The sequence below is a fragment of the Schistocerca piceifrons genome, chromosome 7 (genome assembly GCF_021461385.2).
Source record: "Schistocerca piceifrons isolate TAMUIC-IGC-003096 chromosome 7, iqSchPice1.1, whole genome shotgun sequence".
NCBI lineage: Eukaryota > Metazoa > Arthropoda > Insecta > Orthoptera > Acrididae > Schistocerca > Schistocerca piceifrons.
In genome coordinates, this window is record NC_060144.1 from 355,414,333 (window position 1) to 355,441,594 (window position 27,262).

General features: G+C 40.2%; 1 protein-coding gene across 1 annotated transcript in view; it reads left to right on the forward strand.

The window, feature by feature from the left end:
* Nucleotides 1–27,262, forward strand: part of LOC124804616 (probable E3 ubiquitin-protein ligase HERC1) — a 790,356-nt gene that overhangs the window by 591,668 nt on the left and 171,426 nt on the right. Inside the window, exons 53-55 of the mRNA XM_047264817.1 lie at nt 1,533–1,657; nt 12,072–12,237; nt 22,979–23,173. Coding sequence (XP_047120773.1) covers nt 1,533–1,657; nt 12,072–12,237; nt 22,979–23,173 — 486 coding nt within the window. The remainder of the gene's footprint in view (nt 1–1,532; nt 1,658–12,071; nt 12,238–22,978; nt 23,174–27,262) is intronic.

Here is a 27,262-nt window from a genome sequence, read left to right on the forward strand (position 1 = left end):
TTTTTGCTCATGGCAACATGTGTTTATGGGATGATTGTTATTTGCCTATTTTATCATTCATTTCCGGAATGAGATGTTCAGTCTGCAGCAGTGTGTGTGCTGTTATGAAACTTCCTGGAAGATTAAAACTGTGTGCCAGACCGAGACTCAAACTCAGGACCTTTGCCTTTCGCGGCCAAGTGCTCTACAGTCTTAGCTACCCAAGCATGACTCATACCCCATCCTCGCATCCTCCAGGCTGTGGCTCCGCCATGTCTTCACAGTATCCTTTCTTCCAGAAGTGCCAGTTCTTCAAGGTATGCAGGAGAGCTTCTGTGAAATTTGGAAGGTAGGAGACGAGATACTGGCAGAACTGAAGCTGTGAGGATGGGGCATGAGTCATGCTTGGGTAGCTCAGATGGTAGAGCTCTTGCCCGTGAAAGGCAAAGGTCCCGAGTTCAAGACTCGGTCTGGCACACAGTTTTAATCTGCCAGGAAGTTTCTTATCATTCATTTCTTTAACGTTTTTGAAGTAAATTTATTGTGGTGGTTATACTTGTGAATTCTTGTACTCACTCTCCTTTCTACACTTGTATAGTTTGTACCTGATTACAGACTCAGGTAATGAGTTTCCTGTTAAATGTGCAGCATGTCTCTGATCATATGGAGACGGGGAATTTGGAGATGATGTCATAGGACTTGCTGGCAAGGTTAAAGCAAGTATAGAGGACTCCTTTCTGATCTCTGTCAGGTATTCCTCATCCTATCTATGTGCAGGCAATAGTAGTGTGTCCCCATCTATAACTTTTAGCAGCAGGTACTACACAGATATGAAACTTTGCTATACCAACAATGCTTTCTATGGTTGCACTGATCATGGTATTGCAAAACCTCTTAAAAAAAATCTATATTTGTGTTGCTGCTGCTATTCCTTTCCCTTCTACATCATCTTTAATCCTGTAGTCTATGTATTTTTACCAGGCTTTTTCTCCTTATCCTACTCTGAACAGTTGATATTTTTCATAAAAATCTTTGGACAAGGCCTCTATGTTCTCATTAATTTGGCCAGGTCTGACTCATTTCACAGTTCTTGTTACTTTGTATTTTACACCCATTTTTCCTATACTATCTGACCTACAGCCTTCCCACAACAGTAGCCTAAAAGCAGGACTCTTTTTTTCTTTCCATTTGATGTCGCTTCCAATGTAGCCTTTCATTCTTGTGAATCTGTTGCAGCTTCTTTTGCTGAGGATACTCCTTTTTTATTTTGGGATTGGATTGTTTTGAATCATCTTCAAGTGAATTAAATGTATCAAGTCTAGATGCAAATTGTGTGTACATTAGAGCAACATTATAATGTTTAATATATACTTATCTTGCTGAAAGATGCAACTGTTGGGTCCTTGATGGTTTTGTTTTATGAACTTTAGTCTGTGGTCCAAAAACAGAAATCACCAAGGATGCAAATACGGGCCATAAAAGCCCACATTGTATGATACCACCATTAGCTCACTTTCTGAAAACTGTGTAACATCATTATGTTCCTTTTTCAGCATCCGTGTCACACATTGAATGGTTTGACGAGGAGAAGGATTTTGCCATAGCATTTACAGATGGCCGAATAAAACTTGGAAGGAGGCATCTTGTACCTAATATGATATCTATCGAAGCTCATCAGGTATTTGTGTTCCTTTATGGTTAAAAATGAAATTTTTGGTTCTTACTTGTTATTGTCAAGTCAACCAAAATTTACCAACGTAATGATTTCTCAGTTTTATAACTCATTTATAATGAACAGAAAACACATAAAAGCTGTAGTGAACATCAGAGCATTCTTCATATTAAATGCATATGGAATAATATACTGATTTCCATAGATACTGCTATCCCCAACCTCATAATCTACACAGGTAACCACTAGATTTATTGGAAGAAGGGGTGGGGGAGCTCTGTTGGGACATGCTAACAGGGTCAGTACATTTGATAAGCTGCACTTATCCCCTGGGTCATACTAAGTGACAGACATTACTTTATTTACATTTCTTTTTACATGTAGTCATCAAATGTTGTCTTTTGCTAGTGCTGTACATATATACAGAGCTTAACACATAATATCATTTGTGTAAATATAAGTTTTTTGATAAATCATAGACTACGTGATAGGGAATATGTTTCTATAATTGTATGTAAAAAACTCTGTTCTGCATATGCTATTTCATGCTTTGCAGCTACATTTATAATTACCTTCTTATAGCTTGTAGGTTCTTCTCTCAAGTACAATTTTGTTTCATATCTTTGAATTCTTTCAGTTTATACAAACATTTAAGTTTAAGAAATCATTTTAATTTTGTTTCGAATGAGTCTCTAGTTTGACCACGAAGTCTTTTCAACAAATTTGTTGTACAAAAATGTTCTCATTACACTTGCTGCATTAAGTATATATGAAAATCCATGCTTTTGAAAAAACCATTAGTATCTTTGTCATAAAGCAACTGGTTATTGTAAAGAGCTTGGATTTTCAAAAGAATTTGTGAGACATAGTACAACAATTCTACAGAATCCAAAATATTGTCAATGTGGATGCCTAGGAATTTTGTATGTGAGGGTTTCATTAATATTCTGATTGTTAATATCCATTTCATGAGCTCAAAGTTTTTTTTACTGCCTGAAACTGCATAATATTAGTTTTTGAAAAATTTAGAATTAGGGTTTTCACTGTGGAATATTTGTCTACTTGATTAGATACCATCTTGGCTGTAGCCTATATTGTGGAACTGGGCAGGTGTATCATAATGTATGTTAAACAAAATGAAAATGTGTGTTAACCGTTCAGGTGACCATCTTTGCTTTGAATGATAATGATCACTCTTTGTGTGAGAAGAAATGGAGCCAATAAATTAAAATAATAACACATATTTGTATCTTATATAGAATCAGTGAGGCAGTTCAAAGTAACACACACACACAGACAGACAGACGGCACACCACACCATGTACCTTCTGCTACAGCACTAAAAAAGATCCAGTGAGCAGATGCATCTGGACACAATTCAGGCAGCCAAATTAATATTTATAGAAGCAAGCCAGCTGCTGAACCTGTTTCCAAATCCAAGCCAGCAGTCACTTACTCAACAAGGACAAATATTTGCCAACACACATCATGTACACACAATGTGCCTTCATTGACACTGCATCAGCTATTTCCTCCAAGTGAAATGAAAATATGGAAAATGGTTAGCATAATGGAAAGGAAGAATTAAACACTTTCTTCCAGGTATCCGGTGTCATTTAATGTTTACAAACCTGATCATTATGTCAAAGAACAAAAGAGTCTACAACTCAACCACTTAAATTTTAATCATTCGTGGTTCATTTCCCATCACAGTTGAAAGATAAAAGAAAACAAAAGCAAAAAATACATTAGCTTTTAATATTTCCTGTTATAAGTTTTTCATTTTATTTGAAATTGAAAAACTGGCATTATTCTCTCTACGGCTCATCTGTTCTTCTTCTAACTCATTCTCTGAAAAAAATTACTTCCAGAGATTAATCTAGTCCTTTGGACTGAAAGTTATTAACTGTTAACTGTGATATAGTTTTACCATATTGCAGGTTGTCTCAAATATTTTTCACATAACGCAAATGCCAGATTGTTGTTTTCTGCAGTATACAGAGTATATGATCTACTGGTTTGTCTAAGAATAAATCTCCTACAGCTCAACCATTATGCATAATTGTCTGTGGGTAATTTACAGTATTACTACATATTAATTTTAAAAATTCTCTTTTGAACTATTTCAAACAGTGGAAAATCCAGGATGGAATGGAACAATATCAGAGAAGGAAAGTTGCTACTCACCATATAGCGGAGATGCTGAGTCGTGATAGGCACAACAAAAAGATTCACACAATTATAGCTTTCAGTCATTAAGGCCTTTGTCAGCAGTAGACACACATACACTACCATCCCCCAGGTGGCATATTCCATCATCGGATCAAAATTGACATTGTCTTTCCACGTGTACCAACAGCCCCCATCCCTAGTAGCATATTTTGTTGACTCCCACCTACACAGGCAGAAATGACCTTCAAAATAAAGCAGGAGAAACCAGAGTGCACATAGAAGGCTGTTAATGTTAATTTTTCACATGTGCTATCCCACAGTGAAACATCTACGGGGCGGGGGTTGTTGGTATATGTGGAAAGACGATGTTAATTTTGATCCAGTGATGGAATATGCCACCTGGGGGATGGTAGATGTGCTGATAATGGTTTCAGCATCTTCTGCCAACAGGTAGCACAGTGATGTAGCTACCACAGCGCCATCTGTGTCTACTCTTTAATAGGAAATGTTCACAACCAGATGGCTCAGTGTTGTACAAAAGTGTGAAGCAAGCAGACAACCATGCCATGCAGTTGCACTAGTGCTTCCTACAACCAACTGAGTTAGTTTGAAAGGAGTCAAATTGTGGTCTTCCGAATGGCTGGATGGTCCTTATGAGAATTCCCACATAAGTTTGATGTGCTGCCTCAGTTGGACAGTGATGCATGTATCAGTAGTTATGTGAACATTCTCACATCTGTAGTTGAGCTTCTGGACATCCACAGAACACAGATACTCATCAGGATCATCATATTGTAAGGGCAGTAGTGGCAGATCATTCTGTTACCACAGCACAGATAAGAGAGCTTGTGAGCCCAGACATGTCAACATGAACTGTTGCGAACCAGTAATTACCAATGGGACTACGAGCCCTCACATCTCCAGCCTGTCTTCCAGTCATAGCGTGATGTGCATGGCTTGATTACTGCCATCAGAAGATCACTTGGAAGATGGAATAGCATGCCATGGTCTTCAGCAATGAAAGCAGATTCTGCCTGCGCTCAGGTGATGGTCTTTTGAGCATACGCCATAGACCTGGTGAGTGGTGTCTCATAGAATGCATTTGTCCAAGATGAATCCATCCCACCCCTGGCCTTATGGTCTAGGGTGCAATAAGCTACAATTCTCTTTCACCTTTGGTGTTTCTGAAGGGGAGGCTAACCAGTGCTCAGTACATGCAGAATGCTGTTAGACCCATTCTTTTGTAATTCTTAGCGCAGGAAGGTGATCTGTTGTTCCAGTAGGATAATGCTCACCCACACGCTGCCCGTGAAACTCAATGTGCTCTTCAAGAGGTTCAGCAACTTCCCTGGCCAGCACGATCTCTAGACTTTTCTCCAATCGACCACATGTGGGATATGATGGGATGAGAAGTGACTTGTGAGACTTGTCAACCAATGACTTTTACAGGACTACATGACTTAACATATCCCAAGACAGTATTCGCCATCTGCACAATCAACTGGATGCCAGAGTCAGCACCTGCATTGCCGCCTGTGGAAGCTACACCACAAACTAAAATGGATGTTTCAGCAGGAGTTGATACATAGTAGCACAGAACTGCTTATGCTCTTGATCTGCAAATTTTTTCATACACTCCCAATTGCTCTTTCACACCAGTAAATCTTGAGTGAAATGGAAATGTGTAAAAGGGTGTACTAACTTTTATTCCAGCAGTGGGTTTTGCATTTGAAGGAAAAAATGAGGTGACTGAAATTTTGTGGAAAGATCTTGGCATGATGAAAAACAACATTATTTTATAGATTGCCACCCCAGGTTGCATATCATCTCCATGGCATTCTCTCCCCATTCTGCAGTAATCCAAATGAATTGCCCGTCTCTGAACTTTTTTGATGTCAACCATCTGTTGTGTCTGATAAGGATGTCACATCATGCACTAGCACTCTAGTACAGGAGGGACAAACACAGTGTTTTTTTTTTGTAGAATTTATGAGTCTTCTAAGTGTACTTCAGTTGTTAATCATGTTGGTGCAGGAATGGAATTCCCTACAAGAAGAACTCCTCACCAACCTTATTGGCAGCATAGGATTATGCTGCAGAGCATGCTTTGCCGTCCGAGATGAGGACCATGTTCTGTCTTTTTTGATGTCCAGGGGACCGTCATAAATCATGGTGACTTCAGTGTAATAATTGTCTTCGAATAAATGTGTCATTTCCTTTCATCTCATTGTGTGTTTCTTTCTGTTATCTTCTGCATTATACTGCAATAGTTCTTTTATGTGTATGGTCCAAGTTTATCAAGCTATGTTACTTTGCAGTGACACATCATGAAAAAGTTACATTCGTCTTTAATTTTTGCACAGTGGTGTTTTAAAAGTATCTTGCATTGAATTCCATGCTCAGTTTCAAGCTTCTGTAAAACATTGCCAATTGTAGAGGTGTTGCATCCTTTTAAATGTGGTATGCTTTTTTTATTCTTCTATTTTGTGTGCCGTGGGGGGATCCGTTCCATCTTAATTAATTTAGTTGGTATGAATCTCTCATTTTCTAAGCCACATCTTGTCTGTGCTTAAGTGGTTAGTTTGGAAGACGTGGAGACTGTCTCTCAGGAATCCCTCAAACAAATTTTTTATCTGCTTCTCTCTCTCTCTCTCTCTCTCTCTCTCTCTCTCTCTCTCTCTCTCTTTAAATAGATATATTTAGTGTTTACTTTTGGTGGGTTTGGATTTTATGGTATTCAGTTATGTTACAGTGACTTTGTGATCACAGACCCTTGTATCCGTCACTGCTGTCTCTCATTGCAGAGGTTAGTTTGTTGCTGAGAGGTCTGGTGTTTTATCACAACTATTTATAATTCGTGGGGGCTCCTGAACTAATTGCCCAAAATAATTTTTGGAGTACATATCTATTACAATTTGGATAGTGTTTTACGTCTTTATTAAACACATATTTTCTTTCAACATATTGAGGGTAGACTGAAGTCAATATAGCTGTATGTATCAGGCACTTGCTCAAAATGAGACTCATATTTTCTTGAACCTTTCAGCACCTACATCATCTCGGTCAGTCAGTCAATAAAAGGAACCATCTATTAATTTATTCCAGTTGTTGAGTAGAACTTCTACCCATACTAATTCTTAGCAACTATTTACTTTAGTTTCACTACAAGATAAACTACTTCTAATAGCAACAAGAATGCCGCCACCAACTGAATTTAATCTGTCATTTTCTGAGCGCTGTTAGGTGTGTGGAAAAAACTTTGGCTGAACTTATCTGTGGCTTTAGCAAGCTTTCAGTGCCTGTAACAATTTCTGCTGTAGTGCTTTAAATGAGCGCTAGGAGCTCTGGTTCTTGCCTAATACATCAATGATAATTTACAACTGTAGTACAGCTGTTTCCTAGGTCTACCCTCATCCTGTGTTTGTGTCTGAAGCCCTTTTGTACACTTTCACAACCCTCTAACCTAAAAAACCAGCTGATACACTCCACGTAGCACCCAAAAACCATGTAGTCATCTCCTATGTGTAATGGACATCTGCTGTATGAAGCACATTCCAACACCCCTTCACCCTATGGCACATTTCAAGAAAGCACAGCACCAATTTTCTAGGACGAAGCATTGACTTGCAATAATACCAGCTTGGTAGGGTCAAAATGCACCACTAAACATCTGTCACTAAGCAAAGCGTTTTTAGAGTTTGTGAAGTGCCTCTTGACAGTCTTTAGTTACACAAAAGGCACATTTCCGCAACGCAAATGATGCAATGGAACTGCGATCTGAGCAGCATTCTGTAGGAACCGAATGTTGTGTAGTACTGACTGCAGCTCAGACAGATTGCAAGGAACAGGCAAGTCATGGATTGCAAGCAAATGAGATTGGAGGGGGTGCACACCCTGACTGTTTATCACATGACCTAAGTACTGTAGTTCAGTTTGAAAAAGTCACTCTTTTCAAGACAACACTTGAGTGCTGCTTCTGGCAACACTTGAAAAAGGGCACGCAAATTGGCAATGGTATATGACCTGAGATGACAATATCATCAAGGTTGTTGTTGTTGTGGTCTTCAGTCCTGAGACTGGTTTGATGCAGCTCTCCATGCTACTCTATCCTGTGCAAGCTTCTTCATCTCCCAGTACCTGCTGCGACCTACATCCTTCTGAATCTGTTTAGTGTATTCATCTCTTGGTCTCCCTCTACATCAAGGTAGATTGAACAAAATGGCACATTTGCAGTGAGCTGTTCCAAGTAACATTGAAAATGGTGGGTGTGGAAGCACTGCAGAAGGGTAAGCACAAATACTTGAACAGTCCGAAGTGCATATTTACAACAAACACTTTCTGTGATTTTTCATCCAATGGAATTTGCAAGTAGGCATCACGCAAATCTATCTTAGAAAAGTAACGTCTTGTGCCGAGCCTGTTCTGGGGTTCCTCAGGGTGAGGGTAATGGGTAAGTGTCAACTACTGTCTGTGGGTTGACTGTAGACTTGAAGCCAACACAAACCAAATGCAACCAGAAGACTTGGGCAACAAAATGAGAGGACTTGGCCCGTTGACTAGCATGAATGGGAGCAATTATATCTTATTTTGCAATTGTTTCAATTCACTGGCTACTTTGTCTCTTAAAACAATTGGAACAGGGCAGGCCCAGAAAAACTTAGGCTGTGCATTGTCTTTCAGTGTAACAAGCAATACAAAGTTATTAGCATTTCCCATTCCTTCTGAAAATAGTTCAGGAAATTCTCTAAGCAAGCTAGCGACACTATCTTTTGGTGCAAAATCTGATATGGAAAGTACATTGTTTTGGATGCTAAGGCCAAACAAGTCAAATATATGTAAGCTTAAAATGTTCTCACTGACTCTTGATTTCAGCACAGTAAAATTCACTGCCCTAGAGTGAGATTTGTAAGTGGCAGGCAAACTACAGTGTCCAAATACTGGAATTTCCTGTGTATTGAGAGCAGTGAAGTGCTTGCTAGATTTAGAATGGCTTGGTGAGCCTAACTGTTCATACGTGGCACAATTAAGGAAAGTTACTGAGGCACCTGTATCTAACTGAAAGTTCACACGCTGGCCGCCATTTGTAATGAGACAAATAGTTTGTTAGAACATCGTTGCACAGCACTAGGATGAGAAGGAGTCACAACCTTAATCTTACTTTTGTCACAACCTGTTGTAGGTTTGGAAAACACAATGTTTGCTGTGTGTGCATGAGCCTGTTTCTTTCTGAGAGCAGGCAAAATGGGCATTTTTGTGCCGTTGCAAACAAATTGCTTGGATGTGGCCTTTTTTCCCACACATGTAACACGGTGTGTTACATGATGGGCAATCCTGTCTTTTATGGGGAGCCAAACATCTAGGGCAAGACTTCACTAAGTTTGCAGGCCTGTTTACATGTCTATGTGGCTGTCTGTGCGGCTCTGTACGCGCTCGTTGTTGTGGATGCTTGGGGCGGTCGCGAGCAAGGGGTGACTTGACCCGACAAATCAGCCTGGTCAAACTTATTGGCCACTGTGGCACCCGAATCGTATTACTCTTAAGATTTGCAACACTTGGGGAAGTGATGGATCAGAGTACTTTAGAATCTGTTCTCATATTCTACTATTGAGGACAATGAATGTTATTGCATCTCTAATCATTAACTCAGTGTAAAAGTTGCCACAACTACACATAAATTTACACTTCCCAATCATGCCCATTAATTCTGTGTACCACTGACGGTATGTCGGTTCCGGCTTTTTCTGCAAGCACTGATATCTGGCTGCAGCTGCTTGAACTTGCTGGTCATAGTACTTGGTTAATGCAGCGATTACCTCATCGTAGCTGAGTTCGTCACAAGATGCAGTTGGGAATAGTTATTTTACTAACCTGATCCCGCAATCAAAAGAAAGTATTTTAGTTTTACAGTACTTTGTACTCAATGAACTTCATAGTGTGCTTGGAACTGTGTCAGGTATTCGAGCCATTCCTCTCCCATGTCATTAAATTGCCAGAACATTAGTATGCTGGTTTGCAGCACTTGTCGGGCTTGTCGGTTTGTCTGTTGGGCGGCCGATGCTGCTTGTGCAGCCAGTAGTTGTCGTACCGTCATTAGTAAGGCAGTAATTTGTTGGTTCTGAAACTGAAAAGCTTGTGTTAGATCCATCACATTGGCCATCTGTGGCTGAGGTGCAGGGCCAGGGGTTGGAGGGGGTGGGGTAGCCATGGTTTAAACAAATACGTTATAGCAAAACGCAAACAAAGCCTCTGAAAAGAGAAATTTGATTAGTTCTGTGGCTCCGATCCTGGAATACGTGCAAGAAGACAACCAGGAATTAACAAAGAGAAATGAGCACCTGTGCAGGCTAAAACACAAGAGAAGCAAGCAAAACTGTCACTGAAACCCATCCTCATGGCCAGTTTTTTGTGTCGTCTTGTTGTCACTGTAGAGCTGTAACATGGGAAGCAAGGAGAGGATGTTTTTTAGTGGTCGGTTATCTCTTTCTATAACACAAACTGCACGCGTATATTAACTCGGTTCTTTATTCATAAGAATAAGGACATTACTTAACTCAAACTTCCATGTGCTGTGGTACAAGCTCTACCTTAGTGGTCCACATTAGTCTCACTGCTGGTGACATACAAGTCCACTAGGTACACTATGCTGGCCGCTAGTTACTGACTAAGTCTGAGTTAGGGGCTGATTTAACGACGACTGCAACTCCCACTGGGCTGCGACTGATGACTCGACTCATTGACTCACTCGATGACAGACTGGAACAGACTGGGCTCGGTGACAGACTGGGACTCCGGTCCCTGGTGGCAGTCTAAATGCCATTGGTGAAAAGGGCGTTGACAGCGCATTCTTTGCGAGACTGTCTTTGGCCTCTCTCCTGATTGGCTTGCTTGCTCTGGTGTCTATTATCGATTTTCTCACAACCTCTTTGCCGCCTGGAGTGCTGATGCCAGCTTGCAACAGCACAAGGTCCACAGTCAGTTCTGTCAATGACACTGCAAATGATTAGCTCTACCTTCATACTGCAAGCAAGACTGGCTGTCTAATTTGCTTCAGGTGGCTGCTGCAAACCAGAGAAAATTTCTGATCCAAAATGGCACGTATCATTAGTTCCAGATTGAGCCATCACCTCAAGTTGACTGCACACAGTGCTCTTAGTGGCATCTGGAAGGACTCGTTCTGCATCTGGGATAACCCTCCCCCTCCATTATGCACACTGGACTTCTTCCCTTCCTTGGTAGGGAAAGGAGCTCCATCACATGCCTAACATCAGAGCTCCCAGCTACCAATAATCTTACCCTGTGTGAAAGCCCAGGCCCTGCACGGTTACCTCTGAAACAGGGCAATGGATAGTCCATTCAATCAGTCCCACAGAATGTCTTTAGCTGTCTGCCACACCTTGAAGCGAGCCCCCACTCGGCCATGGATGAGGGGCCATCTTCAATGCAGGCAGTAACCTGGCTGACCACAGTAGTGGACTGATCAGGAAACTCGTGGGACGTGCTAGATGTCTCTTGGATCCCCACACATGGCACCCCATAGTAACTGCCATTGACAACAGTGTGAAGCTGTATGATGGAAACCAGCGCCACCTGGAGCTGTGAGTGAATGATGACCAACTAAGCTCACAGTATTCACAGTCCTTACCCATACTAAAAATAGTGGAAATCTACGGTGTAAAAATGTATGAGAAATTTAATAATTATACAACGAAAGCACTCCAAAAGTATTTCCTTGTCAAAGTTGTTTAAGGCAGAGGATTTCCTCATTTGTAGCCCGTATCATAGCTAGAATGATTCCAGATCCATATCTGCTTTGCTTTTATCCTTTCCTTAAGTCTCATGAGTCTGCATTGCCACCAGGCAGCATTCAATCTTGTAATGGGTAGTAATTATAAAATTTTGTCTCATCATTGTGTACACGTATCACCACATACTACAAGTGGTAATTCTAACGAAGGCAGCCAGTGACTACAGCAAAAATATTTGTTTGCGTCTGTTTTCTCATGACAGAGCCACCCCACAGAAAAACTATGGCACCAGATGTTGATATTCAGCACATTTAGTTGTTTGAGAGCTAATCTCATCACAGAACATTCGTTTAATAAGTGTCACTGTCATTTCTCTTTTATTCTTTCCCAGGGTGTATTTCATTTTGTAGAAATTGATTCAGTTGTTTTGATTTAAATTCCATAATTGAAAAAATATCTTCATAGAAAAATGTATAGCATTTAACTCAGGACTCTGATTCCAGGGTTGTATATCCAGCATAAAGTGGGACCCTACTGGCAACTTTCTTGCTAGCTGTGGTGCTGATCAAGTTTGTAGACTGTGGAGAATTATTGATGGGTGTTGGAGCTGCATTTACATATTAAATCCAGCCTATGAACCAGTTGCGCTTATGTGGTCTCCATACGTAGGTGAGTGATTCCTATTGCATATAGTATGCAGGAAGTATAAATAAAAATTAAAGAAATTACTTCTTAAACACAGTTTTTCAAATCTAATTGATGTTTGTTTAGAATATGTCTTTAGCTAACTTTGCACAGAATCATCACTGTTATTCCAGTTTTCTCATACTTGAACGACTATTAAAGTTCCAGTGTGCCAAATACAGTGTGTTGATTACATTATGAAAAGGGTAATTGCAACTTACCATATAATGGAGATGCTGAGTCACAAATAGACACAACAAAAACACTGTCAAACAAAGCTTTTGGCCAAACAGGCCACACACACCCACATACAGTGTGTTCTGATAAAGGCCTGTTTATCAGAAAGCTTGTTTGGAAATCTGTTTGTTGCCTATATTTGTGATTCAGCATCTCTGGTATATGCTGAGTAGCAACTATCCTTTTCATAATATTGACATTCAGTGTGTTAGTAGATAATGCAAATCTCTTGCCCAGTGCAAAGTCCCAGGGGACTGGAAGAAGGTGCGGGTGACTCATACGTATAAAAGGATGAAGGAACGGACCTGCAAAATTACAGACCAATATCCTCAACATTGGTTTGCTGTGGAATTCTTGCACATATTCCAAGTTTGAATGCGATACGTTTCAAGCTTCTCCTTGCAAATCAGTACAGATTTAGAAACAATCACTATTGTGAAACCCAGCTTGCCCATTTCCCATCTTCCAAACAAAGGAGGAAGGGCAACAGGCAGAGTCCATGTTCCTAGATTTCGGAAAAGTGTTTCGCATGGTACCTACTGCAGATTGTTAATGAAAGTCCAAGCATATGGATTAGTTTCGCAGATATATGATTACTTCTTAAGTAATAGAACCCAGTACATTGTCTTCAATGGTGGGTGTTCATCAGAGACAAGGGTATTTGCCAGGAGTGCTCCAGGAAGGTGTGGTAGGACCACTCTTATTCCCTATATAAATAAATGATTTGATGAACAGGGTGAACTGCAATCTGTGGCTGTTTGCGGATGACACTGTGGTGTTTCAGATATGTTGTCATTGAGTGACTGTAGGAGAATACAATATGACTTAAACAAAATAGCTAATTGGTGCGATGAATAGCAGCTTGCTCTAAATCTAGAAAAATGTAAGTTAGTGCCGATGAGTTAAAAAACAATCCTATAATGTTTGAATATGGCATCAGTAATGTGCTGCTTGATGTAGTCATGTCTATTACATACTTAGGTGTAACATTGCAGAGCAATATGAAATAGAAGGAGAACATGAGATTGTTAGTGGGAAGGGCAAATTCTCAACTTATTTTATTGGGAGAATTTTAGAAAACTGCAGCTCATCTGGGAAGAACACTGTGTGTACAACACTAGTGTGACCCATTCTTGATTACTGCTTGAGTGTTTGCAACTCCCATCAGGTAGGATTAAAGGAGGACATCACAGGAAATCAAAGGTGTGCTGCTAGTTTTGTTACTAGTAAGTTTGATCAACTCAAGTATTACAGAGATGCTTCATGAAGTCTAACAGGAATCCCTGGAGGGAAGACAACCCTGTTTTCATGTAAAACTTTTGAGAAAATTTAGAGAACCGGCATCTGAAGCTGACGGCAGAACACTTCGACTGCCACAAATGTACATTTTGCATAAGGACCACAGAGATAAGATAAAAGAAATTTAGAGCTCATATGGAGGCAGACTGACAGTTGTTTTTCCGTTGCTCCATTTACAAGTGGAACAGGAAAGGAAATGGCTAGTAGTGGTACGAGGTGCCCTCCGCCATGTACCATTTGTTGACTTGCAGAGTATATATGTAGATGTAGATTGTTGTACAATTAACAAATCTCCTGTGACAGTATCCACTTGTTCAAAATAGACATGTATGCAGTTAATAAATTCACCGTGACAGACTATGTGAGGTGGTGCCACGTGTAAACCTCGGGTCTACGTTAAGGAGGACTAGAGTTCAAATTCCCATTGAGCCATTCAGATTTACATTTTCTGTGGTTCTCCTAAATGAATTAACGCAAATGCTGCAATTACTTTAGACAAAGATTTTACTTTTATGGAAATTGGCATTCAATAGTAGGAAAAGGAAGAGAAGGAAATATAGTAGGACATCTGGACTTGGGAGAAAGGACTAGAAGGGAAAACTGTGTGTTAAAATTTTGCATGGAGCACTATTTAATCATATATTGTTGTATTTGTAGAAGAGGCATGAAGATATGAGAAGGTTTCAGTAAACTGTCAGGTTATATTTAGATTACATAATAGAAGTAAGATAGAGATGTAGAAACCAGATTTTTAACTTTCAGAATCTTTTTAGGGGAAGATGAGAACACTTATCATACTTGGCTGTGAACTGTGGATTAAAATTGAAGAAGTTGCAGAATGATAGGAAGTTAAGGAGATGTGATATTGATATATTGGGAAAAAAAAAAAACTGAAGTCATCGAAAGTTTCAGAGAGAGCATTAGGTAATGCTCAGCTGGAACAGGAGAAAGGAATTCTGTAGTAGACAACTGGATAACTTCAAGAGATAAAACCATGAAGGCAGCAGAGGACCACAGACACAAAGAGATTAGATTCAGTAGAAATCCTTGGGTAACACGCGAGATATTGAAATTAATTGATAAAATGAGGAAATATAAAAATGCAGCAGGCAAAAAGGAAAGAGATTGACATAAACTGCAAAATGGCAAAGCAGGAATGGTTAGAGGACAAATGAAAAATCAAAAGTATGCATGACTAGGGAAAGATAGATACCTCCCTTCAAGAAAAAGAAACACATATGTGCAAGTTAAGAACTTAGGTAGCAAACCAGTACTAAGCAAAGGAGGGAAGGCTGAAACAGAGAAGGAATTTATAGAGGAGCTGTACAAGGGAATCACACTAGTAGAAATATTATGGGAAGGGAACAGGAAGTACAGGAAGGTGAGATGGGAGATATGATACTGTCATAGAATTTTAGAGAATACTGAAAATTCCTTCAGGGTTATTGAGATCCTTGGGTGAACCAGTCATGACAAGATTATTCCACCTGGTGTAAGAGGTATACAAGACAGGTCAAATGCTCTTATACTTCAAGAAGGCTGTAATAAGAAGTCAGGTGCTCACATGTGTAAATGTTATTGGACCAAGACTTTAATTCATAGTTTCCAAAACACTGATGTGAATTATTTATAGAAGGCTAGATCAGTCTGATTTCCATGGAAATGTTGAAATATATGGAGCAACATGTACCCTAAGAGTATTCTTAGAAGATAAGTTGCAGTACCTACCCCCATGAACCATGGACCTTGCCTTTGGTGGAGAGGCTTGTGTGCCTCAGTGATACAGATAGCCGTACCGTAGGGGCAACCACAACGGAGGGGTATCTGTTGAGAGGCCAGACAAACGTGTGGTTCCTGAAGAGGGGCAGCAGCCTTTTCAGTAGTTGCAGGGGCAACAGTCTGGATGATTGACTGATCTGGCCTTGTAACACTAACCAAAACGGCCTTGCTGTGCTGATACTGTGAATGGCTGAAAGCACGGGGAAACTACAGCCGTAATTTTTCCCGAGGGCATGCAGCTTTACCGTATGGTTAAATGATGATGGCGTCCTCTTGGGTAAAACATTCCAGAGGTAAAATAGTCCCCCATTCAGATCTCTGGGCGGGGATGACTCGAGAGGATGTCGTTATCAGGAGAAAGAAAACTGGCGTTCTACGGATCGGAGCGTGGAATGTCAGATCCCTTAATCGGGCAGGTGGGTTAGAAAATTTCAAAAGGGAAATGGATAGGTTAAAGTTAGATACAGTAGGAATTAGTGAAGTTCGGTGGCAGGAGGAACAAGACTTCTGGTCAGGTGACTACAGGGTTATAAACACAAAATCAAATAGGGGTAATGCAGGAGTAGGTTTAATAATGAATAGGAAAATAGGAATGCGGGTAAGCTACTACAAACAGCATAGTGAACGCATTATTGTAGCCAAGCTAGATACGAAGCCCACGCCTACCACAATAGTACAAGTTTACATGCCAACTAGCCCTGCAGATGACGAAGAAATTGAAGAAATGTATGATGAAATAAAAGAAATTATTCAAATAGTGAAGGGAGATGAAAATTTAATAGTCATGGGTGACTGGAATTCGTCAGTAGGAAAAGGGAGAGAAGGAAACATAGTAGGTGAATGTGGATTGGGGGTAAGAAACGAAAGAGGAAGCCGCCTGGTAGAATTTTGCACAGAGCACAACCTAATCATAGCTAGCACTTGGTTCAAGAATCATAAAAGAAGATTGTATACATGGTAGAAGCCTGGAGATACTGACAGGTTTCAGATAGATTATATAATGGTAAGACAGAGATTTCGGAACCAGGTTTTAAATTGTAAGACATTTCCAGGGGCAGTGTGGACTCTGAACACAATCTATTGGTTATGAACTGTAGATTAAAACTGAGGAAACTGCAAAAAGGTGGGAATTTAAGGAGATGGGACCTGGATAAACTGACTAAACCAGAGGTTGTACAGAGTTTCAGGGAGAGCATAAGGGAACAATTGACAAGAATGGGGGAAAGAAATACAGTAGAAGAAGAATGGGTAGCTTTGAGGGATGAAGTGGTGAAGGCAGCAGAGGATCAAGTAGGTAAAAAGACAAGTGCTAGTAGAAATCCTTGGGTAACAGAAGAAATATTGAATTTAATTGATGAAAGGAGAAAATATAAAAATGCGGTAAGTGAAACAGGCAAAAAGGCATACAAACGTCTCAAAAATGAGATCGACAGGAAGTGCAAAATGGCTAAGCAGGGAAGGCTAGAGGACAAATGTAAGGATGTAGAGGCTTATCTCACTAGGGGTAAGATAGATACTGCCTATAGGAAAATTAAAGAAACCTTTGGAGAAAAGAGAGCTACTCGTATGAATATAAAGAGCTCAGATGGAAACCCAGTTCTAAGCAAAGAAGGGAAAGCAGAAAGGTGGAAGGAGTATATATAGGGTCTATACAAGGGCGATGTTCTTGAGGATAATATTATAGAAATGGAAGAGGATGTAGATGAAGATGAAACGGGAGATATGATACTGCGTGAAGAATTTGACAGAGCACTGAAAGACCTGAGTCGCAGCAAAGCTCCGGGAGTAGATAACATTCCATTAGAACTACTGACAGCCTTGGGAGAGCCAGTCCTGACAAAACTCTACCATCTGGTGAGCAAGATGTATGAGACCGGTGAAACATCCTCAGACTTGAAGAAGAATATAATAATTCCAATCCCAAAGAAAGCAGGTGTTGACAGATGTGAGAATTACCGAACAATCAGTTTAATAAGTCACGGCTGCAAAATACTAACACGAATTCTTTACAGACGAATGGAAAAACTAGTAGAAGCTGACCTCGGGGAAGATCAGTTTGGATTCCGTAGAAATATTGGAACATGTGAGGCAATACTGACCCTACGACTTATCTTAGAAGCTAGTTTAAGGAAAGGCAAACCTACGTTCCTAGCATTTGTAGACTTAGAGAGAGCTTTTGACAATGTTGACTGGAATACTCTCTTTCAAATTCTGAAGGTGGTAAGGGTAAAATACAGGGAGCGAAAAGCTATTTACAATTTGTACAGAAACCAGATGGCAGTTATAAGAGTCGAGGGGCATGAAAGGGAAGCAGCAGTTGGGAAGGGGGTGAGACAGGGTTGTAGCCTCTCCCCGATGTTGTTCAATCTGTATATTGAGCAAGCAGTAAAGGAAACAAAAGAAAAATTTGGAGTAGGTATTAAAATCCATGGAGAAGAAATAAAAACTTTGAGGTTCGTCAATGACATTGTAATTCTGTCAAAGACAGAAAAGGACTTGGAGGAGCAGTTGAACGGAATGGATAGTGTCTTGAAAGGAGGATGTAAGATGAACATCAACAAAAGCAAAACAAGGATAATGGAATGTAGTCGAATTAAGTCGGGTGATGCTGAGGGAATTAGATTAGGAAATGAGACACTTAAAGTAGTAAAGGAGTTTTGATATTTGGGGAGCAAAATTACTGATGATGGTCGAAGTAGAGAGGATATAAAATGTATACTGGCAATGGCAAGGAAAGCGTTTCTGAAGAAGAGAAATATGTTAACACTGAGTATAGGCTTAAGTGTCAGGAAGTCGTTTCTGAAAGTATTTGTATGGAGTGTAGCCATGTATGGAAGTGAAACCTGCACGATGAATAGTTTAGACAAGAAGAGAATAGAAGCTTTCAAAATGTGGTGCTACAGACGAATGCTGAAGATTAGATGGGTACATCACATAACTAATCAGGAAGTACTGAATAGGATTGGGGAGAAGAGTAGTTTGTGGCACAACTTGACTAGAAGAAGGGATCGGTTGGTAGGACATGTTCTGAGGCATCAAGGGATCACCAGTTTAGTATTGGAGGGCAGTGTGGAGGGTAAAAATCGTAGAGGGAGACCGAGAGATGAATACACTAAGCAGATTCAGAAAGATGTAGGTTGCAGTAGGTACTGGGAGATGAAGAAGCTTGCACAGGATAGAGTAGCATGGAGAGCTACATCAAACCAGTCTCAGGACTGAAGACCACAACAACAACAAGAAGTTGCAGTAAGGCATACATACATTTGTAGCACTAGTTGATTTAGAGAAAGTTTTTTACAATATTGTGTCTGCATCCATAGCTGATTGTTCAGCATAGCTGACTGCCATTCAGAGGACATGAGTTCAGTTTCCAGTACTACCATGGATTTTTCCTTGGTGGGAGGACTGGAACTGGGTCCACTCAGCTCCATGATGCCAACTGAGGAGCTACTTGAATTACAGCATTGTCTGAGGAGGACATGGCACTCAGACAGTCCCAATTGGCCTGCCTGAGGCCAGAACAGTGGAAATTTGACAATGTTGACTGCAATACACTCTTTGAAATTTTTAACGTGGCAGGAATAAAATATGGAGAGCAAAAGGTTCTCCACAGTGTGCATAGATAGGAGGCTCCATTTATAATAATCAGTGGACATGAAAGGGAAGTAGCAGTTGAGAAGGCAATGAGACAGTCATGTTGCCTGTCCCCATTGTTATTCATTCTCTCCTGTTAGTGAAGGAATTAGGGAGAAGAAATTAAAACTTTGAGGTTTGCCAAAGAGATTGTAATATTTTCAGAGATAGCAAAGGACTTAGAAGACCAGTTTAATGGGATTGTTAGTACTTGAAAACATGTCACAAGATGAACATCATTGAAAGTAAAGCAAGGGTAATGGAATGTAGCCGAATGAAATAAGGCAATACAGAGAGAATTAGATTAAGAAATGAGTCTCTAAAAATAGTAGATTAGTTTTGTTATTTAGACAGAAAAATAATGAACTATGGCCAAAGTAGAAAGGATGCATGCATCCTGGCAGTAGAAAGAAAAGCATTTTTGAAGAAGAAAAAAAGAAATTGTGAAACATGGATGATAAACTGTTCAGACAGGAAGGGAATAAAGGCTTTTGAAATGTTGTACTATTTGAGTATGCTGAAGATTAGGTTAGTGAATCTGATAACTAATGTTGATGTACAGAAAGAAATGGGGGAAGAGAAGGTTATGGCACAGCTTGACTAAATGAAGGGATATTGGTTAATAGGACATATTCTGAAGCCACAAAGGGTCAATTTGGCATAAAGGAGTGGGAGGTAGAAATTGCAAGAGGAGTCCAAGGCTTGACTACAGTAAGCAGGTTCAAGTGAATTTTGTTTGCGGTAGTTATGCAGAAACAGAGAAGCTTGCACAGGCTAGATTATAGGGAAAGCTGCATCGAACCAGTCTTTGGACTGAAGACATCATCATCATCATCATCATCATCATCATCATCAACAACAACAACATTATCTTTGGTGAATGGATGGCCTGCCTCTGGACAAATGAATATTAAACACCAATCATCATTCATTCATTTGCTTCATGATATAACATTTCATGCATGTTTGTTATAGCCCTGTGTCATTTTGGTAACTCCTAACTGTAAAGACTGTGTACTCAAAACAAATACTTGTTGTGTTGTTATACTGTTCCATTGCTGACCTTGGACTTTCATTAAGGAAGGAATCAGCTTAAAATCACTGCCATGCTATTCTGATTTATTTTCCCCTAAATCAATGCAGGAGGAAAGGCCGCTGGACCTGATGGGATACCAGTTCGATTTTACACAGAGTACGCGAAGGAACTTGCCCCCCTTCTTGCAGCAGTGTACCGTAGGTCTCTAGAAGAGCGTAGCGTTCCAAAGGATTCGAAAAGGGCATAGGTCATCCCCGTTTTCAAGAAGGGACGTCAAACAGATGTGCAGAACTATAGACCTATATCTCTAACATCGTTCAGTTGTAGAATTTTGGAACACGTATTATGTTCGAGTATAATTACTTTTCTGGAGACTAGAAATCTACTCTGTAGGTATCAGCATGGGTTTCAAAAAAGGCTATCGTGTGAAACCCAGCTCACGCTATTCGTCCACAAGACTCAGAGGGCCATAGACACGGGTTCCTAGGTAGATGCCGTGTTTCTTGAGTTCCACAAGGCATTCGATACAGTTCCCCACAGTTGTTTAATGAAAAAAGTAAGAGCGTATGGACTATCAGACCAATTGTGTGATTGGATTAAAGAGTTCCTAGATAACAGAACGGAGCATGTCATTCTCAATGGAGAGAAGTCTTCCGAAGTAAGAGTGATTTCAGGTGTGCCGCAGGGGAGTCTCGTAGGACCGTTGCTATTCACAACATATATAGATGACCTTGTGGATGACATCGGAAGTTCACTGAGGCTTTTTGCGGATGATGCTGTGGTATATCGAGAGGTTCTAACAACGGAAAATTGTACTGAAATGCAGGAGGATCTGCAGCAAATTGACACATGGTGCAGAGAATAGCAATTGAATCTCAATGTAGACAAGTGTAATGTGCTGTGAATACATAGAAAGAAAGATACCTTATCATTTAGCTACAATATAGCAGGTCAGCAACTGGAAGCAGTTAATTCCATATATTATCTAGGAGTACGCATTAGGAGTGATTTAAAATGGAATGATCATATAAAGTTGATCGTCAGTAAAGCAGATGCCAGACTGAGATTCATTGGAAGAATCCTAAGGAAATGCAATCCGAAAACAAAGGAAGTAGGTTACAGTACGCTTGTTTGCCCACTGCTTGAATACTGCTCTGCAGTGTGGGATCCGTACCAGATAGGGTTGATAGAAGAGATAGAGAAGATCCAACGGAGAGCAGCGTGCTTCGTTACAGGATGATTTAGTAATCGCGAAAGCGTTATGGATATGATAGATAAACTCCAGTGGAAGACTCTGCGGGAGAGATGCTCAGAGTAGCTCGGTACGGGCTTTTGTTGAAGTTTCAAGAACATACCTTCACCAAGGAGTCAAGCAGTATATTGCTCCCTCTTATGTATATCTCGCGAAGAGACCATAAGGATAAAATCAGAGAGATTAGAGCCCACACAGAGGCATACCGACAATCCTTCTTTCCATGAATGATACGGGACTGGAATAGAAGGGAGAACCGATAGAGGTACTCAAGGTACCCTCTGCCACACACCATCAGGTGGCTTGCGGAATATGGATGTAGATGTAGATGTAGATGTAAATGCCATAACATTGGCCCAAGCACAGCTACTTCCTTCACTTACCCTTCTATAGATGCACTTCTGCTCCACCTTTAATAAATTTTGTTTCTTACTACCTTCCTTTCCTCTTTCAGTTCTTAATTCTTAATTCTGAAGGTGAAGGTTTTGAAGATTACTTTTGTTGTGTTTGAGATTTATGCTAGTTCTCATGTGCATTCTGAGCTCTCTTTTCACACTTTTATCCTGAAAGTAATCTCCTTGTGCTTGACAATCCATGATGAATATGAACTTCAGTCAGATTTTTGGCACCCTGCGCAGCTCCCAAACACCAATTATGAAACTCAGTGATGTTTGAAACTCATCAGTGGACATATTTTTCATTCTTTTATTTATTTTGTCAGTGATTATATTTACCTGTCATCTTTTGACTAATCATAACACTCATAATAAGCAGGCAAGAGCTAGTCATGAATTTCAGTAGCTATGTCCACTCTCATTCAAAGAATAGGAATCACAGTAAATTTTATCACTTGTCAAAATTTGAAATCAACACAGCTATTTGCATCCAAAATTTCCGACAGTGGAGCCTACAACTGAGATCTGTCAGATTGTGGAATGTTTTACTGACAATATGGGAAATGATAGTACTACTAACTGTGGAAAGGAACTTTTTCTCCATTTTTATTTAGCTTGAGCATCTACAGTCTAGATAACCCTCATGTGCCTACTACGGTAAATGATTTATTAATATAAGAATGGTAATTGGGGCTGGGTATTCAAATACTCATTTTAAACACTTGGTTTGTGTTTGGAAGTGAAACAATGACATATTATGTAAGAATGTTACTTACAATGCATAAAGTTATTAGTTCAGTGGCTTCACTTCCAAACAAGTAATACTTATCAAAAAGATGAAATTGTTCATGTATATGTGGACCAGTTTCTTCTCTCTCTCTCTCTCTATCTATCTGTCTAATCCTCCCCCCCCCCCCCCCCCCCCCCCCCCCCCCCCACCCCTCTCTCCACCTGGCCCCAAAGCTATTTTTCCTTTGTTATGTGCTCTTATGTACATACACTTATATATTTTAACCTCATTTCAAAATTTATGTCCCTATGCCAGCTAAGTATTACATAGAATGAGTGGAATGTTAATAATGTGAATTTTCACAGGTAAGGGGCCGCAGAAACTTTTACTTTGCATGGGCACAGCATATGGAAGTGTCAACGTATGGACAGTTCCTAGCATTCAGGAAGGTGAGCTAAGTAATACCGAAGAACCACAGTTGGTACACCAGCTACAAGGACACCTGTACCATCCTGTAACTGTCCTCAACATACACAAAGATGGCCTGCTGCTCGCTACTGGTAATTTATAGCAGATATTGAAACTAATAAAAGTATTATGATGGCCCTTGAGAGCTACCACTCGCTTCTCTGTGTGTGTGTGTGTGTGTGTGTGTGGGGGGGGGGGGGGGGGGGGGGGGGGGGGGGCGCTTGCGCGCGCGCGCGTGTGTGTGTGTGTGTGTGTGTGTGTGTGTGTGTGTGTGTGCGCGCGCGCGCGTGAGAGAGAAAGTTGAACCATTAAAGATAGTTAGGTTAGTGTAGGTGATTGTCCTGGTATTGCTGGGTCAGTCTGGGTTTTCACATAAATGTCCCAATATCCCAAGAAAGCTTGGTTTTAGTCTGGAAACAAAATGTGTGCAATGATATTTCTCATTTAATTAAATGATTGTGAAAAACAAATTCTCTAGCAATAGAATGTTATACAGGGTGTTACAAAAAGGTACGGCCAAACTTTCAGGAAACGTTCCTCACACACAAAGAAAGAAAATATGTTATGTGGACATGTGTCTGGAAACGCTTACTTTCCATGTTAGAGCTCATTTTATTACTTCTCTTCAAATCACTTTAATCATGGAATGGAAACACACAGCAACAGAACGTACCAGCGTGACTTCAAATACTTTGTTACAGGAAATGTTCAAAATGTCCTCCGTTAGCGAGGATACATGCATCCACCCTCCCTCGCATGGAATCCCTGATGCAGCCCTGGAGAATGGCGTATTGTATCACAGCCGTCCACAATACGAGCACGAAGAGGCTCTACATTTGGTACCGGGGTTGCATAGACAAGAGCTTTCAAATGCCCCCATAAATGAAAGTCAAGAGGGTTGAGGTCAGGAGAGCGTGGAGGCCATGGAATTGGTCCGCCTCTACCAATCCATCGGTCACCGAATCTGTTGTTGAGAAGCGTATGAACACTTCGACTGAAACGTGCAGGAGCTCCAACGTGCATGAACCACATGTTGTGTCGTACTTGTAAAGGCACGTGTTCTAGCAGCACAGGTAGAGTATCCCGTATGAAATCATGATAACGTGCTCCATTGAGCGCAGGTGGAAGAACATGAGGCCCAATCAAGACATCACCAACAATGCCTGCCCAAACGTTCACAGAAAATCTGTGTTGATGACGTGATTGCACAATTGCGTGTGGATTCTCGTCAGCCCACACATGTTGACTGTGAAAATTTACACTTTGATTACATTGAAATGAAGCCTCATCCGTAAAGAGAACATTTGCACTGAAATGAGAATTGACACATTGTTGGATGAACCATTCGCAGAAGTGTACCTGTGGAGGCCAATCAGCTGCTGATAGTGCCTGCACACACTGTACATGGTATGGAAACAACTGGTTCTCCTGTAGCACTCTCCATACAGTGATGTGGTCAATGTTACCTTGTACAGCAGAAACTTCTCTGACGCTGACGTTAGGGTTATCGTCAATTGCACGAAGAATTGCCTCGTCCATTGCAGGTGTCCCGTCGTTCTAGGTCTTCCCCAGTCGCGACTCATAGGCTGGAATGTTCCGTGCTCCCTAAGACGCCGATCAATTGCTTCAAACGTCTTCCTGTCGGGACACCTTCGTTCTGGAAATCTATCTCGATACAAACGTACCGCGCCACGGCTATTGCCCCGTGCTAATCCATACATCAAATGGACATCTGCCAACTCCGCATTTGTAAACATTGCACTGGCTGCAAACCACGTTCGTGATGAACACTAACCTGTTGGTGCTACATACTGATGTGCTTGATGCTAGTGCTGTAGAGCAATGAATTGCATGTCAACACAAGCACCGAAGTCAACATTACCTTCCTTCAATTGGGCCAACTGGCGGTGAATCGAGGAAGTACAGTACATACTGACGAAACTAAAATGAGCTCAACATGGAAATTAAGCGTTTCTGGACACATGCCCACATAACATCTTTTCTTTATTTGTGTGTGAGGAATGTTTTTTGAAAGTTTGGCCGTACCTTTTTGTAACACCCTGTATAATGGATATTTTCACAGTATATACTGAATTTGGTTTAACTCGTCCTGTGCCTAAAGAAAAAGTATCATCATAACTGACAAGAAGTGTAGTAAGTGTAGTAATGAAGTTAAGTATAAAGTATAAACACAAGTATCTCAGTTGTTTCTCTCTGAAATCTTGTCAGCCTAGACTTGACTGCTTGCCCTTCCTCTTTTTGTGTGTAGAGATCATAATAGTTGTTCTTAACAACAGCCATATGTGCAGTGAGCACATATGAAAGCTGAGAGCAAACGTGTTGAGTTTGAAACACAAAACAGCAATATCACAGAGGACGGCATAGCTTTTTAATACGTATGTAGCCAAATTGGAGGTAAAATTTATTGTATGAACTTAAAGTAATAAAGTTCAGGGAATTCTCAGAAAAAATGTTCAAAGGTATACAAGAAGCAAAATTATAAATAAATATAAACTAAGTAACAATGTGAGGTGGAGAGAAACTAGAATACAATAGTGAAAACTAAGTGACCCAACAACAGAAGTAAAAAATACATTATAATACTAATAGTGATCATTGTGATATTGTTGGAGCACGAAGCACGTTATGATATTTGTACCTTCCATCTCTGTTCACAAAATGAAAAAGTAACACATTGACAAGAATAGCATGCTGTCATAAATCTCCAGACAGACAGTGTCAGTACCAATAAGGCCACTGAGCGGCAACAGTCACTGTACTGCGACCACCACCAGTGATGCTGCTCTCTACTATATCTAGTACCTTTTGGTAAAGTAGGACCACTGCCCAAACTACAGTGTTATGTAATGATGGCTATTTTACATTGCAGTTCCAATAGCGTAGTTTAGTTTAATCGACTTCTTGTTTCGTGGATCATAATTATAATCATTTGCTGCAAAGTGATACAAGTCAGTTTTGCGATTATAGTATACTTTCTTTGTGAAACGTGTGGCAGTATGCTGACCATTTACAGGATTGTCATGAGGTATGGTCCCTGAAGTGTAGCATGAACTTCAGGCTGCAGCTGCATGTAAGGGGAGGAAAGCAATCACACTTGGAGGCCCACAAGCAGGAGGAAGGGTGTGTGCCCTGCTACTTTGAATCTTAAAAATTTTATGGTGGCAAATGGCACACATGTATAACACAAGACTGTGACCTACTTGTAAATGGTGCAGTTGCTGATAGCCATTTACGGTGCTTGTGAGACATTGCTGCTGCCTATATAATTACTCTCACTGTCATTAGTGCTGTGGATCTGTACATTGATGATGATTTGTTCTGTCATTGCATCAGTGGTCAGACCTCTTTGAATTAGTGAATGGGACTGTAACAAGAAGCCTACTTGACATTTCAGGTACACCAAACCAAAGTGAATGCAACATTCTCCTTTTGTAAATATTGTTTCACTGGGGTACAGATTAGATAGATTATGTTTAAATAAGGTGGTGATCTAAGATCTCGTATATGGGACAGATATCATCAGTTCTGTATGTTTCAAATCTTTCTTTGTTGATATTTATAAGAGAGTGCTGTTCTGCTTTTTACATAGTTTTATGAAACAAAAATGCATTTTCATGAAATTCAGTTAACTATTTCAACATTCCGAAAAGGAAAGTAAGATGATAGATTAACTTTGATGTTGTTATAATTGTAATGTCAATATTTCACCCCAAACTTAAATATGAACAATGAATTTTGTGCCAACCCATGTAGACCACCGGCATTCACAATAATAGATTATTTTCCAATAAAAACCAGCACAAGAAGTCGAGTGTTTTATAACAAGTACCCATTAATGTGTATAATAGATCTCCCATTATTACTGTACTTCTTAATGACTTGGAATTATGCAGACAATCTTTGAGATTATATTCCTTTCTCATTTATGATATCCAATTTTCTGCTATTTTTTCTTCTGTCCATATCTTAAATTATTTACAGTCTCTTCTGGAACCCAATCATCTACCCATAAAGTTCTGTAGTTCAAAACTGGAAGTATTGTGATCAACATTGGGTATCCACCATTCACACTGTGGAAGGAAGGAAGGAAGAAAGAAAGAAAGAAAGATTGGGTTTAATGTCTCATCAAGATTGAGGTTGTTAGAGATGGAGCATAAACT